The following is a 16,472-nucleotide window of genomic DNA, read 5'->3' as shown; positions in this document are numbered from 1 at the left end:
TGAACCTGAACGAGCAACTTCACCTTTTACTACTGCCCAAACACCTTCTATTGGCTGGAGTTCGCAATGATATGGAGGGGTAAAAGAAACTTCATGCTCATACTGTTCCGCAATTTTTATACAAGAAAATGGTACCTTTTCTTTGTTTATTCGAACTAATTCTAGAAGTTCTGGTCTTTTTAAATCACTAGAAAAAGAAATTTCATGAGCATTTAACCAATCAATTAAGTTTTGTTTTTTTGCATTTGAAGATGAAATAGTTTCCACCCGCCGTTTGTGATAACTAGCTCCATCCATATGAATGCTTACAGGTCCATAATTTTCATAGAGTATTTTACAAAGAGTTGAGAAAAGATCCTCAAAAATTTCTGCATTAAAATTTCCATGGTAATTCACTTGATTAGGAGTAATATTGGCATCTTTAACAATGTCAGAAATATCATTCCATTCCTCTGCATCATTTCTTTTTCGTCCACAGCCTGTAGATGGTTTAATTGTTGGATTTCAAATATAAACAGAATTAGGGACGAGCTCACCATATAGTTTGTTAGAAGATCCATTCCTAAATACAACAATTGCCCCAAAAATTACTACTAATGAACTATGACCAGACGCTAAAATGATACCTTGATGAGGAACCAAGTATTTTGTAAGGTATGATGCAAATGACAATATGACTCATCAAGAAAAACTTCTGGGCGGCGAGGCACATCATTATTACCTTCCAAGTTAGCAAAACAAAAATGGAGATAATGACAACGGTATGCAACATTATTTGGTGACTTGTGAAGAATATTTCTATGATCCCTCTGGCTGAAATAATATCCCAAACGATATAACACCCAAAGAAGCTTCCATTTAGAAAATTCATAACCGTTTTCAAAAAGAAATTGTCGTAATATAGGTGTGCTAAGTTGTTCAGCTTTTTTGTTAGAATCTAAAATTTTTATTCGCAAAGGTTTTTATCAGGTTCTAATTTAGGTCTTCTGAGAGTCTTGTGTGATGTAAAAGTGTTGTCACCGTAGCTTCTCCAGTCTAAAATTACGATTGCAACTGTCCTTTCGCATATTCCTAATACCTCAGCAACACGCTTGCGTAATGTAAACTTATGATGATCATCTGTTCTTAAGTTATCATTTGAAAAATAATTGTAAACGTTAACTATCATCAACTTCTCATTGTCTGTTAGTAATGCGCCGTTTTGTTTCATGGAAAATTGTATTAAAAAAAGGTGAGTTTTTTTTAAAAAAGAGTGTTGCAGGGGTTAGGAGTAAACAAAAAAAAATTTCAGCCTACTTTGTTTAGGTAATATTGTTTATTTCTTATTTCTTTTTTTGGTAAGGTGCAAATCTTTTTGCACCAGACCATAACTATATATAAAATAGTACATGTCTATGATTTATAAATATTAATCATAAATTACATATTAAATCAATATTAAAATAATAATAGAAAAGTCTTTTTATGATTTTTTTCATCACTTTCATTATTTGATAATTTTTAAAATTTTTTTTTTATTATTTTCATTGTATGATAATTTGGCTTTGAATTTTTTTCATCATTTTTATTATTTGATAATTTTTTTTTAAATTTTTTAAATTCCAAATTTTCTTTATTATCAGATAATCCTTTAAATAGACTTTTAGGTAATTTTTCAAGTAATTTCAGATTTTTTTTAATAAATATTAAACAATTCTAGATTTTTTTTATAAAGTTTCTTTATTTTTTTCTATATTAAACCCAATATTTAAATTATTATTTAGTAATTTATTATCTTTATTATTTATTATCTAATAAGTAATAATTAAATATAAATATATAATTTTTTATTTCTCATATAATATTGAGCTTAATATTTAGACTTCTAATATCCTTTATTATTAAAATATAACTTTCTTTTTCAATTACTAACATTATATTATTATTAAAATTTAAATTATCATTACTAATACTTATTTTCTTTATTTTTATAAAGAATTAAATTATTTATCAATAATATTAAAATCTAGTTTATCAATAAGTCTCTTTTTATTTTTATTACAGTTGACCCCCTTTATAGTCACCTCCTATATAATCACTCCTCTTATTTAAGCACATTTTATTTAGTCCCAAATTTTTTATATAAGAAACACCTCTTTTATAATCACAGTATTAGTTATAAGCATAATCACATTTATTATCAGTCCTGTACTATAGTAAACATAAGAGAATTTTCCCATTTATAATCACATCATATCACGTGATAAGATAGGTTGTACAATTATATAATATACGCGAATTGCATAATTTGCACAGTTTGCGCAGTCTTGTTTACTTGTTTAACATTTCACTATTTCACTATTTTATTATAATGCCACCTATTCGTTTGGAAAAAATAACAAGAACCCGTATTGCTATTAGTATTGATATAAAAAAAGAGATTTGTGAATATATGGTGGCAAATCCCAACGTAAATCAAGCTACTGTTGCTTCTTTTTTTAATACAAAATATGCTGGATTAGATATTCAAAGAACAACCATTAATAAAATATGGAAAGATCGGAAAAAGTGGCTAGCAGTTCTTTCTAATTCACAGACTGCACATACATTTCGGCAACAGCCTGTTCAATATCCAAAACTTGACAAAGCTATGCAAATGTGGACTTCACAAGTTGTAGCTAGTGGAATTCCTTTAACAGATGGAATATTACAACAAAAAGGAATAGAATTTGCTGAAAATTTAAATATTCATGACCAATTAAAGTATGCCAATGGTTGGGTGTATAGATTTAAATTGCGTAATGGTCTTCAAAAAGTTAATTTTTCAGAAGAAGCTAATAGCGCTCCAATCGAAAGTCTTCCAGCAGAACGTGTATGTTTACGTGCACTTTTAGCCAAATATGATGCAGAAGACATTTATAATGCAGATGAAACAGGTTTTTTTTTGAATGGAGCCAAATTAAACACTTAGTACTGGTGCAGTTGCAGGACGCAAAAAAGTAAGAAAATTATAACTTTATAATATTTATAATATGATTGATTTATACTCTGTGATGAGGCATAATAGCACAATATATCCCAATTTCCCATGTGAGGCAGCATTTTTCTAATTATCACCTATCATTATTTTATTTAGTGTTAATGTGCGCATTGCACATACAAAAATTTTTTAAATTTCAACACATAATTTAATATTAAATTTATTTTATTTTATAGGATAAAAGCCGAGTTTCCATTCTTTTTTGTGCTAATGCTACAGGCTCTCATAAACTATGTCCTCTTGTAATTGGAAAGTCATTTAATCCCCGATGCTTCAAAAATTTCAACAAATCAGCTCTTCCTGTTATATATCGAGCTAATTCAAAGGCTTGAATGAGATCTGATATTTTTGTTGAATGGTTAAGATATCTTGACAATTATTTTCGCACATTGGATCAAAAGATTTTACTTCTTATTGATAATGCAGGTTCCCATTTTAATACAATAAGACTTGAGGAAAATGACAATAATGAAACAACAAATACTGGTGAAAATAATTCGAATCAAATCAAAATCAAAATAAATAAAAAAATTAAAAAAAAAATAGTAAAAATAAAAAAATGATATCTAATCTCACTAATATTAAACTCATTTACTTACCACCAAATACAACTGCACACCTTCAACCCATGGATGCAGGGATTATTCATAGTTTTAAAGCCAAGTATAAGAAGGAATTTTGTAAACATATCATTTGTCAATTTGATTCTGGAATAGATCATATAGAGTAAGTATAGAAAGTGCTTTGTTTTAATTAAATAAGATACACTATTTATTACTTTTAATATTAATAATTAAACTTAGAAACAAGTTAAATCTTAAAGAAGCAATTGACTACATTGCTGAAGGGTGGAATAATATTATTCAGAAGACAATTCGGAATTGTTAGATCAAAACAGGTATACTTCCAACTTATGATGACGATAATGATGATGATGTAGATGAGAATGATCTTGAATCAGATTTAGATGATGAGGATATTGAAGATTATTTTGATAATTTGCCAAATTCTGATGATATTATAAAATACTTTCAGATGCTTGATCACGAAATTCCAACTGAAAAAAATCTTACTGACGAAGAGATTGTTAATTTAGTACAATTCGAAAAAGAAGGAGGAAATTTAAATGATGAAGAGGAGGATGAGGATGATGAAATACCTTTGGTATCGGTAAAAAAGGCAGTTAGTGGGTTAAAAATATTTATTAATTATTTTGAACAGCAAGATAATTCTGAATTTAATATTGACGATTTGCGTGTTTTCAGAAAATATTTACGAATTGCTAGAACTCAGGAATTTAATTCGAAAAGGCAAAGTACACTTGATATGTTTTTTAAAAAATAATAATATAATATCTATGGATTTTATTAGTTTTAGTAACACTTGTAACATTTATAACATTTATAATATAATTTTGTAGTATTTTATCGTAATAACAAATAGGTTTTTGGGTGTAATTGCAATGTTTATATAAAGGAATAATAAATATATCTATGTAACTAATACAAATAATTTAAGTTCATGTGTAAAATTTACAAAATTCTGAAGGAAATGGATGGATAGAATGGATGAAATTTTTTTTTAATTTTTTTTAGACACCAGTAATATGTTACATTGCGATAAATTATCACATGTTAGTGCTGTGATCAACATTACAGTATGATTTTATACAAAACATATATAATCACACAAAACTAAAAATTTATATATGCATGAATATATAATTTATAAGCACACCCCTCTATAGTCACACAATTTAATGGTCCCAAGGGGTGTGATTATAGAGGGGGTCGACTGTACATCAAATAAAAAAAATTTTAATTATATTAGACATTTTTGACTTATGAACTGAAAGACTAAAAAATCAAATTACATCTTCAGGTAATATCTAATTACATTAGATGTTTTATTTTATAAACTGAGAGACTAAAAAATCAAATTACATCTTCAGATAAAAAAAAAATTTATCTAATTATGTTGGCATTTTTTATTTTATTTTATGATATTTTATGTATATTTTTTTGTCAATCAATAATATTTTATACTTAAATTCTAAAAAAAACACCCAAAATAATATTTAAATTTTTAACCAATCATAATAAATCATATTCTGCCATATCAAGCTATATAATAAAAATGCCACTTATATAGAATTTGTAACGGAAAATCATTTTTGGTCAACTTTAAATTATAAATTCTAATTCTAGACTGGGCAATTCTAGAAAGTTTTTTTATTAAATTTAGAAATAAGAAAAAATTTTTTTTTTTAAAAAAAATAGATTATTTAATAAAAAGGAAAATACGTGATTAGTCTTTAGCTAATCTATAATCAGTAAAGATCAATGATCGAAAAAAAATCTTGGGATGAGATATCGTTATAAAAAAATCATATAATTTTTTTATTTTTTCAATTTAGGTAGATTCCGCTTATCATTTATGTGCTTTATGCATAACAAATATTCCGTACTCTTATTTATTAAAATTTATATTTCTCGAAATTATTTTAGTTTCTTTTCCTTTATTTAGATTTCTTTTATTTAGTTATCTTTAACTTACATCATTATATAGTAGAAGGGACGATTTAAACTATTAGAATAATATTTTATATTACAACATGGCTTCAACAAGTGGTTTACAAAGAAGAAAAAACGCTGGAGCTTTTACTTCATCACACGAAAATAATGTACCAACAACACCAGATCGAAGTTATTCAGAGAGTGGTGTTAGGATTGCAGTTGATCCTAATGACATACTTGATGATGAAGATAAAAAACAACCTATTTTAACACTTATGGAAGAAGTTCTCTTGCTAGGTTTAAAAGATAAACAGGTAAAATATTTATTTCATTTATAATTTTTTATTCGGTATTTTTTTTTCTTTCCCCCGACAATAAAAAAACATTTGAAAATTTTAATTCATAATTTGGATAATCTATCGTCGTTGAATAGTAATTATTAATTAGGTGAATAATTATCTATCGAAAGAAGGATTAATTATCAATTGACATGGAGAATAGTAGCAGTTTGTTCTTTTAGTTTTTTTTAAATGAAAAAAATAAAAAGAAAACTTTTTTAAAGATCGTTACATTTTAAAGACAATTTATTAAATATATGGGACGATTTATCATATTATCATTCATTTACTTAACAAAAGACGAATTTTGTAGAATCGGTATAATCGGTATAATTAATAAAAAAAATGACAATTTTTTGAGGGGGAGGAAGGGAAGAAAGAATACGATTAGAAATTAGGATTCGATTATCGATTATAATCTTTTATTTATATCTTTACAAATTATTTTTTATGTAATATTTCTCTTTTCTATATAAATAATAATCTTGATCAGGGTTACCTCTCATTCTGGAATGATAATATTTCTTATACGTTAAGAGGGTGTATTCTTATGGAACTCGCGTTTCGTGGTCGAATAGCCATGACTAAAGATTCAAATCGTCGAAAATGTCCACTTTCAGATAGGATCATAGAGGTCCTTGAGGATAAGTTGACAGGAGAAGTATTGTTAGATGAAGCATTAAAATTGATGAAAAATAGTGAACCTATGAGCGTTGGAAATTGGATTGATCTAATGAGTGGTGAGTTTGAATGTATACCAAAAAAAAGGAGAAATGATTTTTAAGAGAGGAATTATTTATTATTGTTATTTGTTGAATATTAAAAAATTTTTTTTTTCATTTAAATCCTTTTTCATTTAATTATTATTTTTTCTATCTTTTATTATTTTAATAGGAGAAACTTGGAATGTAATGAAGATTGGGTATCAATTAAAACAAGTACGAGAACGTTTAGCAAAAGGATTAGTAGATAAAGGGATTTTAAGAACCGAAAAAAGAAATTTTTTACTTTTTGATATGGCAACTCATCCTGTTAGTGATTCTTCGACAAAAGAAGAAATTGTTAATAGAGTTATTAAAACTTTAACTCATTCTAATCATTCTTCTACTTCTATAACGTCCGAAACACCTTTTGGTAATTTACGTACTATATCAATGGTATGTGCTGCTTACGCTGCTAATGTATTAGAAAATGCTTTGTTACAGTTAAATCATGAATTAAGAGAAAAAGCATATACAAAAGTTGATGAATTATTAAGTGAATATTCTACTCATCCTTTTTCTAAAAAAGTTAAAGCTGATATTCCTGAAGGAAAAGAATTACAGGTTGAAGTTGTGTTCGCTGTTTTAAATGTTTTTACAAAGATGGATAGTATTTTGTAAAAAAAAAAGAATCATTAATTTATTTTAATATATTTATTACATTTATTATTATTTTTTTTTATTATTATTATTATTTGGAAAGGAATAAGGTAAAATTTGATTTGTAAAAAAAAAATCCTCGCAAGAGTGCGTAATTCTTTTTGTTTGTTAAATCATTTTAATTATCATTATTTTCTTTATACGTTGGTTAAATTAGTTTAATTTTCTTTTTCTTTTTTTTTTTTTTATTAAAGAAAAAAAAATTTCTTAGGGTAGATGTAAAAAATTATGTTCACAATCTTAATATAGAAATGACAATATTATTAAAAAGAAGAGAATAATTTTAATAATTTGTGTTACAAATAGATATCAATAGTTCACAACTTCTTTAATTGCATCGTAACACTTTGTCATATCCGGAACATAAAATTTTTCAAATATTAAGGGGAATGGAGTGCTGATAAGATAAAACAAAATAGATAAATAAATAAATGTAAATAATTTTTTTTACCCTTTTAAAACAAAATTAACTAATTTAAAAATACTTACTCCAATCCACAAACCCTTTGGATTGGCGCCTCAAGTCTTAAAAAACATCTTTCCATTATACTTGTTGCAACTTCAGCAGCAAAACCAGAAGTTTGAGGTGCTTCATGAGAAATAACCAGTCTTCCGGTTTTATTCACTGAATTTGCAACAGTATCAACATCCCAAGGTGAAAGTGATCTCAAATCTATTAATTCGCATGATAGACCAGGAATATCTTTCTCTGCCAATTTAATAGCATTTTCAAGGGTATATAATTGTGACCCATAGCCAACCACGGTAACATCCTTGCCAGATTTGAGAATTTCGGCTTTACCTAAGGGAAGTTCATAATCACCTACTGGAACTTCTTCAACTAATCAACCAAAATAGTGAAATAAGTTAAGATAAACTTGCAAGATTAATATTTTTACGAAAGAGTGAGCATAAACTTTAACAAAACTTGTGTTAGTAGTAGTTACTAGATATTATTATTTATAATTTAATACAACTTACCAGCAGCACGATACAAAATTTTTGGTTCCAAAAATATTACTGGATTTCGATCTCTTATTGATGCCAATAGAAGTCCCTTAGCTTGTATTGGACTTCTTGGCATAACAACCTTTAATAGTAAAACATGTTTTATAATTTAATGAAAGAAAAAATTTCTTTTTTAATAATAACTTACAATCAGTCCTGGTGTATGAGTAAAATATGCCTCCGGTGATTGGGAATGGTAGTGTCCACCATGTCCCACTGCCGAACAAGGTGATCGAACCGTCAAACCGCCGACATTGAATAAACCGCCTGAACGGTATCTATACTTAGCAGCTTCATTGACAAGCTAATTTTGTATAGTCATAAGTTAGAAATAACAAGTTCGATATAACAAAAAATTAAACAAGTATTATAGTATAACTACTTGATCGAAAGCCGGAAATATATAATCGGCAAATTGAATTTCGGCAATAGCTGTGTGCCCCACTGCCGCCATCCCTATACCAAATCCAACAATACCTTGTTCAGACAATGGTGTATTGAACACTCGATCTCTTCCTGTTAATTAATGAAAATAAACGCGTAAATATATATAATTGATCGAAATAGTATCCATAAACATACCAAACATTTCTGCTAACCCTAAAGTACAACGGAATACACCACCAAAAGCCACATCTTCACCAAAAATAACTACAATATTTCAATATTTCAAAAGGTAATAATTATTAACAATTTATTTAATTAAATATATATCACATAAGGAAATATATGTACCTGCTGTCTCATCAGTAGTCAGTGCGATGCCCATTGCATCATTTATCGCTTGAAACATATTCATCTTTTTTGTCTCTCCTAAATAAGACATTTTAATTTAAATCAATTAAATTTGCATTATGTTTCTATATCAATTATAATACCATTTGCAACCCCGGTATTCATTAATTCGGAATTTTTCAAAGCTTCTTCTTGAGTAGATTTTATGAATTTAGATTGTGCAACACCAGGTAAATAGCCTTCTGCTGGGGCTGGGGCTGGGGCCCCAGAAGTTTGTAGGATCTTTTTCGTCGCATGGAAAAATGCCTGTTATTAAGGGATTAATTAAAACATATTGTAAAATAACGAATATACTACATTTAATAAAAAAGAAGATAAAAGGGAATACCTTATCTTATACCTTATGGATAAATCTATTTCTACTTAACGGTTTACTATATATGTTGTTCGCGAAGTTACGATACAATAAAGTAAATCGAGAAGTTTGCATTTTCAGGACAAGTGAAAGATCGACAAATTTGCAGATTGGCATAAATCCCACGCTTGGTTAAGGTTAGCGCATATAAATCTGTGATCAACAGATAAACATTTAAAACAACATTTTACAAGAAAAAAATTGAATCAAGAGAATAAAACGTGGAAAACAAAAAATCGTTATAGTCGTTACAAATTTCAGTATTAATTTATATGATCGGAGGCTAATGCGGCAAATACCCGTAGGTATTGCAACGGCCTTAATAAATATTTTAAATTATCATATGATAAAACCACTATTGGTCTGGACTCTTGAGGTTTGTTTAATAAACAAGAATCTAACGATGAGTGATGGTTTTTTTTAATAAAATACTATAAATTTTATTTGGAAATAACGTTAATTATATTTAGATTTGTACAAATTTTCAGCCATTAGTTAACTTCTTTGTTTGTCAAATTTATCCCGTTTCGTTTACCAAAGATTACTTACTTTTTAAATATATATTTATATATAACTTACTAATTCTAACTAATCTAACTAGATCAACAAATATACTAAAAATTTTATAATCTCTTACAAAATGATTAACCAAGATGTGATTGTAATTGATAATCGGCCATAGCCTAAATTTATAAAATAGGTTTAATATGTTTTTAGTTTTTTTTTTTAATTGTAAAAAAAAAATTTTTTTAAATAAAAATTTTCACTTACTACAGAGTTAAGATTTAACTCATCAGATTGATCAATATGTGCCACAGTAATTACAAAAGATTTTTCAAGCTTATACACAGTATCACCATGATAATAGTTTGCAATTGCTGTGATTTCACAAGTTTCTGAATTCATATCTGGAGTGCCCGTCAATACATTATTTTCCCAACGGAGCCATTCCGGTAACCATGGAGAATGAAATACAGCTTTTATAGCTGTAATAAGTAAATATTTATTAATTTAATTAATATTTATTTATCTTTAAAAATCAGGTACTTACATTTTACATTAACTTGTGGATCCCAAACTCGGGGAGCATAAGTATATTTAGTTCCGACATAGGCAATCTTATCAGGAATTCCGGCTATCTTGCGAGTAAACTCGCGAAATATCCACCCACCGGAAGGTGTTTTTTTAGCCTCAATATTCCATACATGATTACCCTTGGACTTTGCCTTTTTACCATCCTCATTGAACCGAGAAATATATCTATAAATATTTTAAGATAAGAATAATTATTTTTAAATAAATTAAACAAATATTAAATTAGAAGAAAATATCAAACCTTTGCGTCCACAAATAATTTTTTACTTTTCTTAACGGTAACATTTCTTCGTTAAATCCATGACGAAGTAGTTCTTCATGAAAGGCGTTAGTAAATGCTTGAATTCGAAATTTGAATGGTCGAAAGTCGGGAGATTCATCCAACTTTTGCATCTTTTTTGCCATTAAAGTCTGATGACTATTGTCAAAATAAAGTATGAGTTATTATCTTTTAATATTAAACCCTTGAATTAACACAATAACTTCAAAACTTACATTTGTTCACCCTTTGAATCCGTAGCATCCACTATATATAAAAAATTCCATTCATTAGAAATCATTATCCATAAATATCACTTTCAAAATATAAATACATACAATTTGAACAAATGGTTTGTAAAAAGCTTATGAATATATCATCAAGATTCTTCAAAAGCACGGGATCTAACGGTGCATGTGTATGAGTACGTGGAGCATTTGGAAGTACAACGCCTTGTTGAGCATATATAGGAGCAGGCTATATTTAAAAAAAAAAAAAAAAAAAATCAATTTACTAGGGAAAAAATAATGTTCAACAATTTAGATTAACGATGCAAACCTGTGGAGCGAAATGATCATTAGAATTAGCCAAATCACGAACATTGACGGAATACACCTCACTTGTGATAGTGGGTGTATCTTCAATATTTGATTTCATAGCTTTTCTAGGTTTTTCATTATATTTCAAAGGACCGTTTCTCTAATATAATAATTAATTGTTAATACTTTTTTTTTCTTAATAAACCGAAGTGATAAAAATAATTCGTATGGTTAAACCTTATTAGATTTTTGTGCCATAGGTTGTACGGATACTGCCGTTGATGGAGATGCTTGTGGCGTGGTATGAGGAGTAGCTATGGAATGCTTTTAATTTAAAAAATAATAATAATAAAATAATAAACATTTATGAAACATTAAAGAAAAAAAAGAAAATTTTTAGTCTTAATTAAAGAAATCATGGTAATCTAAATTCTCGAATTAAAGAGGTATTTACCCTTAAATTCTATTAAAATAAATAAATTTTGTGAGTATAAATGATTAATAAAATTTTTAAAAGGAAATATTAATAATCATAGTTACCAGTTGTTCAATATTTGATTTAAAGTCTTTTAATACATTGATAGTTTTTGTTATATCTTCAAGACGGTTAAAAGCTTCGCCTTCTATCCCACGTGTAAATTGTTCTTTGGCTTCTTGAGCCATCAGAACGATGCTAAGAAAAATACATATTTTAAATAGGCATTAGATCAATGTATGTTTTTTGTTATAACTTTGATATAACCATAAGAGTTATTCAAAGTAGATCGGTTTATAAAAAAGTCATGTTATGATATTCCCGCGCGATGCTTTGTACAAAGTACCCTTTCTTTCGGTCACTAAAAGAAAGAGTAGTTAAAGTGGAGACCTAATAAACCGTACCTCTCAAAAAGTTGGGTCACATTCATATTCATTTTTTTTTTTTTTATGTGTTCAGTAATAGTACCAAGTATTATTTGTTGGGGTTGGTTTCTTTGGGGTAGGGACGTTGGGGGGGACGCTTTTTGAAGGCCTCTCGAAAGAGGGGTTTGAAAGAAAAAAAAAAAAAGAGTTACTAAAAAACCGAGCTTAATAAATGAGTGCCGGAATCTAATTTATCCGGAAACTTGTAGGCTTGCACAAGTTACAAAAAGAGACAAAAATAGTCATATGTATAAACAGGGGAGTACCTTAACGGTGGTACAGTACATGATGCAACCGAAATAAAAGAAACGTGTTTATTGAACATTTTTATGCTACATTGCCTACATGATTTCTAAATACGCGCTACTTTTTGTTTTTTCTTTAATAAAAATTTAAATATTCCAGGTTTACGAAGTTGGCGTCATAGCAAGATATTTAATTTTACTTTTTTTTGTTTGGTTTTTTTCTTTTCTTTTCTTTTCTTTTTTTTGACAAAACTAATAATTCTCATTGTAAATAAACTATAAATTGGCGTCGGAGACGTGGCGTAAATTGTGAAATTCAAAATTACTTGATTTTCGGGTTTCTTTTAAACGGGATTGCTACACCATGTAATTAAAATTATTGTATAACATTAATATTATAATATAATGGTTGTTCTTTTTCCTAGTATGACTGTTTTCTTGGAACTGTAATCGGGATTTTTTTTATTATTTTATTCTAGTTTTAATACATTAATTAATATTAACTATTAATGTATATTACAGCCATTTTTTTTACCTTTAATATATTAATAAGTTGTAAATCTTTGTGACAGGTTGAGATTCTGTAACTATCCCAATATTAGACCCAAAATTTCATGGAATTTAGGGTTAATCATGATGTCGATCATGTCTGAAACCCCAACATCGAACGCTTGTCTGTTTGACAATTATATTGGTGAAACTTTTCGAGTATAGTTCGTACTTTATACTTGCGTTAATTGCGTAATGTGCAAGTCATTGAGAAAGAAGAGTTGATCCAGTAATAAAGAATTTGTTATATATTTGATTTTTTGCCATTTAGGAAAAAAAGAACATATAAGTATTTAACGTCTTTTATAAGAAAAATGAACGCGAAACAAATAATATAAATTATATATAGTAAGTAAAAATTGAATAGTCTATAATATAATTTTACTAATTATAATAAATAATTTATTATTTTACCAATTTCCTGAAATAATTTCTTTTTGTAAATTCTGAATTTTGTATAGTACTTATGTTTAAAGGGGTTACTTTACTGTGATTTTATGACTTGTTCTTTCATCGTTCAAAATAGTTCTATATTTTGATTGTAAATTATTAGATGTTGATCTTTATTAGGATCAAAAATTGGTAACATTCTTTTATTTAATGCTTTCGATCCGGATAAAACTTGAATATTTTCATGTGATTATGAATCTTAATTTCGGCCAACATTAATATATTATTATTCCAGAAATTTATATTAATTCTGGCCAAACTTGTAGTTCTAGCAATAATTAAATCCGGATGAAAAACTGGATAAATTAATTCAAATATACCCGTCTGGCGTATTTGTGACCAACAGGAAATAGATCTTAATTCCTTACTTTAAGATGAATAAAGTTTGGCGCAGCAAATTATGAACGAAATGATAATATATTATAACAGATAAAAATCCATTGATTATATAGTATAAAATTCCATAATATCAATAATAAATAACTTAATAATTATAAAAGGACTTTATACCAATACGACGATATTAAATAAAATAAAACTTACAAATTATGATACATTAATATAATCGTTTTCAAATATCAAAATTGATTTCTTTGCTAGTGTAATCTATATACGACAAACGAAATAAAATTATTAGCACATTTTAATTAATAAATCGAACGCAAATAGTAAACTTACCATTTTTGTTAGATTTATTAGAACTTGCGTTATCGATATCAAACCCAAATTCCCTTGTCAGATAATCTATAAATTTTAATTTTAAATTATATATACATACATATATACAGACAAATAAAAAAAAGTACTTACCATTGCCTTCATTTGGAGATAATTTAGTTTTTTTAATAATTTTATCTATTTATTTATTTTATTTTTAAGAAAAAAAAATTAATTAATCTACATTCTACAGTATAATTTATTTTGAAAAAAATTATACCATTAATCAGATTATCATCAAACTTTCTTTTAACTTTTTTTAAAAATGATTAATTTTAGTAACAAAAAAAAAATGATAATGATTACTTTAAAATAAAATGTTTTTACCAGTTTCTGAAAAAATGCTTTGACTTCTCAAATTTCTTGTAGATTCTACAGACTTTATCATCGCACTTAAAGGTCTACTTTTGTAGTATGCGCCTGAATGGTTAGTTGCTATAGGCCCAATATCTGGTGATCTTATAATTTTGGTTGAATTACCATTAAGAGATTCATTAGACCAAATATTCCCAACTTTTTCATATATTTCGACTGCTTTTGGTCGTTTCTTTGGATCAGAATGCCAACATTTTTGCATTAATTCAATATACCCTTCAGGTGCATTTGTGATAATCGGAGGACGAAGTCCATCACATATTTCAATAATAAGATCTGTATCATGACTTTTATCCCAAAATGGTCTTCTGCCTGTCATTAATTCCCACATAATCATACCAAAACTATATATATCTGTTTCTTTAGTATATTTCGCTTCTCGAAAAATTTCTGGTGCAACATAAGGAATAATACCATAAATTTCCTTATTATCGTCATTTGATGATTCGATTGCAGATTTACTTAATCCTAAATCACCTGTTACTGGTAATTTATTTGCTGTCATAAAGATATTTCCACTATGATAATCTTTATGAATAATATTTAAATCATGCATATTATAAAGTCCTTGTATCATTGAACTTAATATTTTTAACTTATTTTCCCAGTTAATATTGAAAAATTCATTATTTATACAATGACTTAGATCTCCTGTTTCATAATATTTTGTAATTATTATAAAATTTTGTGTTATAGGATTTCGAGTAATTCCAAAATATGTATTAATGTTATTACGAGCATAATGTTTTAAAGTTATATAATTATGAAATATCTTGAGCTAAAAATAAAAAATTATTAATCCAAAGTTATTTATCATATTAATTAATTAGTACAGGTTACTGTACAGTACCTCATTTAATTCATTATAATTGATATTTTTAGAATTATCAAGTTCCTTGAGGACAACACATTTATTCATCTCATCCATCCAAGTTGCTTTATAGATTTTACTAAATCCTCCTTCAGCAATAAGTTCCAAATCTTTGAATCTATTATAAGAAACATATTCAAACAAATCATCTCGATGTTCATCGGTTTCTATTTTATAAAAACATCTATTGCAAATCAAATGTCTTCTATCTTTTGATCCTTCGAAACAAAAGCAAATCAATTTTTTTTTTTCTCTTCTTTTTCTATAAAAGACTCTCTTTTTCTCCTTTTTCCTCTTTCTGTAAAAGACATCTTTTTTTTTATAGATATATAATTTGTCAATGCAAGCAGCACTCTTTATAATGAAGATGAGGATTTATGATATTAATAAAATATTCCACAAGAGCGTTCTGAGTTGTACATAGAATAATCTCATAGAAATAGAGCTTGTACATTTTATTAACCAGTTAATAACCGGTTTCAAGTATTACATAGAAATCTTTGTTTCCATTGGTACTGTATAAAACGTAAGAAAAAATGTGTAATAAAAGGTGTAAGATAGAATTATATCAGGTTTTAATTTATTTAAAATGTTCAAAATAATGTTTTACGATAACTTTTGTATAAATAGCGTTTTCTATGATTAACAAATCTCATCAAATGTTTATTATATCTTTCATTCTTTATTATAATTTGTTTAATTGAATTTTTCAATGGATGAATGTTATTAGACGTCATTTATAATTGATTGTTTGAAGCGAAAAAAAGATTTTAGGAGCAAGCATACATATATGTATAATTTTTTACCGCCGATTAAACTCCGTAAATAAAAAAATACAATGTTTTTTTAATTCGGATGTTCAGATCGACATGTTATATGTAAGTTACTTTAGCGTTGGAATATTGGAATTGAAATTGGAAGGTCCGCATCAATATACCATTTACGTAAACATTTTTTGACCAATCATAAAATCAATATTACCATGAATGGAGTGGAGTTACAGCGGTTGTAGCAACAGAT

General features: G+C 27.2%; 4 protein-coding genes across 4 annotated transcripts; 1 reads left to right on the top strand and 3 right to left on the bottom strand.

The window, feature by feature from the left end:
* Window positions 1–5,444: 5,444 nt before the first annotated feature.
* OCT59_009247 (uncharacterized protein) lies at window positions 5,445–7,751 on the top strand. Its single transcript, XM_066133409.1, has 3 exons — window positions 5,445–5,849; window positions 6,367–6,613; window positions 6,768–7,751. The coding sequence occupies exons 1-3, from the start codon at window positions 5,634–5,636 to the stop codon at window positions 7,253–7,255; spliced, it is 951 nt and encodes a 316-aa protein (XP_065999850.1). The 5' UTR covers window positions 5,445–5,633; the 3' UTR covers window positions 7,256–7,751.
* OCT59_009246 (uncharacterized protein) lies at window positions 7,604–9,527 on the bottom strand (the record flags this gene model as incomplete). Its single annotated transcript, XM_025320510.2, has 9 exons — window positions 7,604–7,691; window positions 7,784–8,135; window positions 8,276–8,384; window positions 8,451–8,606; window positions 8,685–8,818; window positions 8,885–8,953; window positions 9,038–9,115; window positions 9,181–9,343; window positions 9,438–9,527. 9 exons carry the CDS (start codon window positions 9,525–9,527, stop codon window positions 7,604–7,606), a joined length of 1,239 nt encoding a protein of 412 aa, XP_025171169.1.
* Window positions 9,528–9,872: 345 nt separating this feature from the next.
* OCT59_009245 (uncharacterized protein) lies at window positions 9,873–12,256 on the bottom strand (the record flags this gene model as incomplete). The annotated part of the gene is made up of 11 exons (XM_066133408.1): window positions 9,873–10,135; window positions 10,224–10,438; window positions 10,504–10,712; window positions 10,789–10,965; window positions 11,043–11,073; window positions 11,145–11,283; window positions 11,365–11,505; window positions 11,583–11,669; window positions 11,800–11,808; window positions 11,886–12,018; window positions 12,225–12,256. The coding sequence occupies 11 exons, from the start codon at window positions 12,254–12,256 to the stop codon at window positions 10,097–10,099; spliced, it is 1,212 nt and encodes a 403-aa protein (XP_065999849.1). The 3' UTR covers window positions 9,873–10,096.
* A 1,804-nt stretch (window positions 12,257–14,060) lies between these two features.
* OCT59_009244 (uncharacterized protein) lies at window positions 14,061–15,887 on the bottom strand (the record flags this gene model as incomplete). The annotated part of the gene is made up of 7 exons (XM_025320508.2): window positions 14,061–14,095; window positions 14,168–14,233; window positions 14,300–14,344; window positions 14,427–14,459; window positions 14,534–15,359; window positions 15,432–15,806; window positions 15,873–15,887. 7 exons carry the CDS (start codon window positions 15,885–15,887, stop codon window positions 14,061–14,063), a joined length of 1,395 nt encoding a protein of 464 aa, XP_025171167.2.
* Window positions 15,888–16,472: the final 585 nt, after the last annotated feature.

Source organism: Rhizophagus irregularis, chromosome 17 (genome assembly GCF_026210795.1).
Source record: "Rhizophagus irregularis chromosome 17, complete sequence".
NCBI classification, from domain to species: domain Eukaryota; kingdom Fungi; phylum Glomeromycota; class Glomeromycetes; order Glomerales; family Glomeraceae; genus Rhizophagus; species Rhizophagus irregularis.
This window is presented reverse-complemented; position numbering and strand designations above follow the sequence as displayed.

Excerpts from the sequence above, each read along its gene's own strand:
- OCT59_009247 (XM_066133409.1), top strand. The coding sequence starts at position 5,634 with ATGGCTTCAACAAGTGGTTTACAAAGAAGAAAAAACGCTGGAGCTTTT. Across the intron at positions 5,850-6,366 it reads TAGGTTTAAAAGATAAACAG|GGTTACCTCTCATTCTGGAA; the intron begins GTAAAATATTTA and ends AATCTTGATCAG. Across the intron at positions 6,614-6,767 it reads TTGGATTGATCTAATGAGTG|GAGAAACTTGGAATGTAATG; the intron begins GTGAGTTTGAAT and ends TTATTTTAATAG.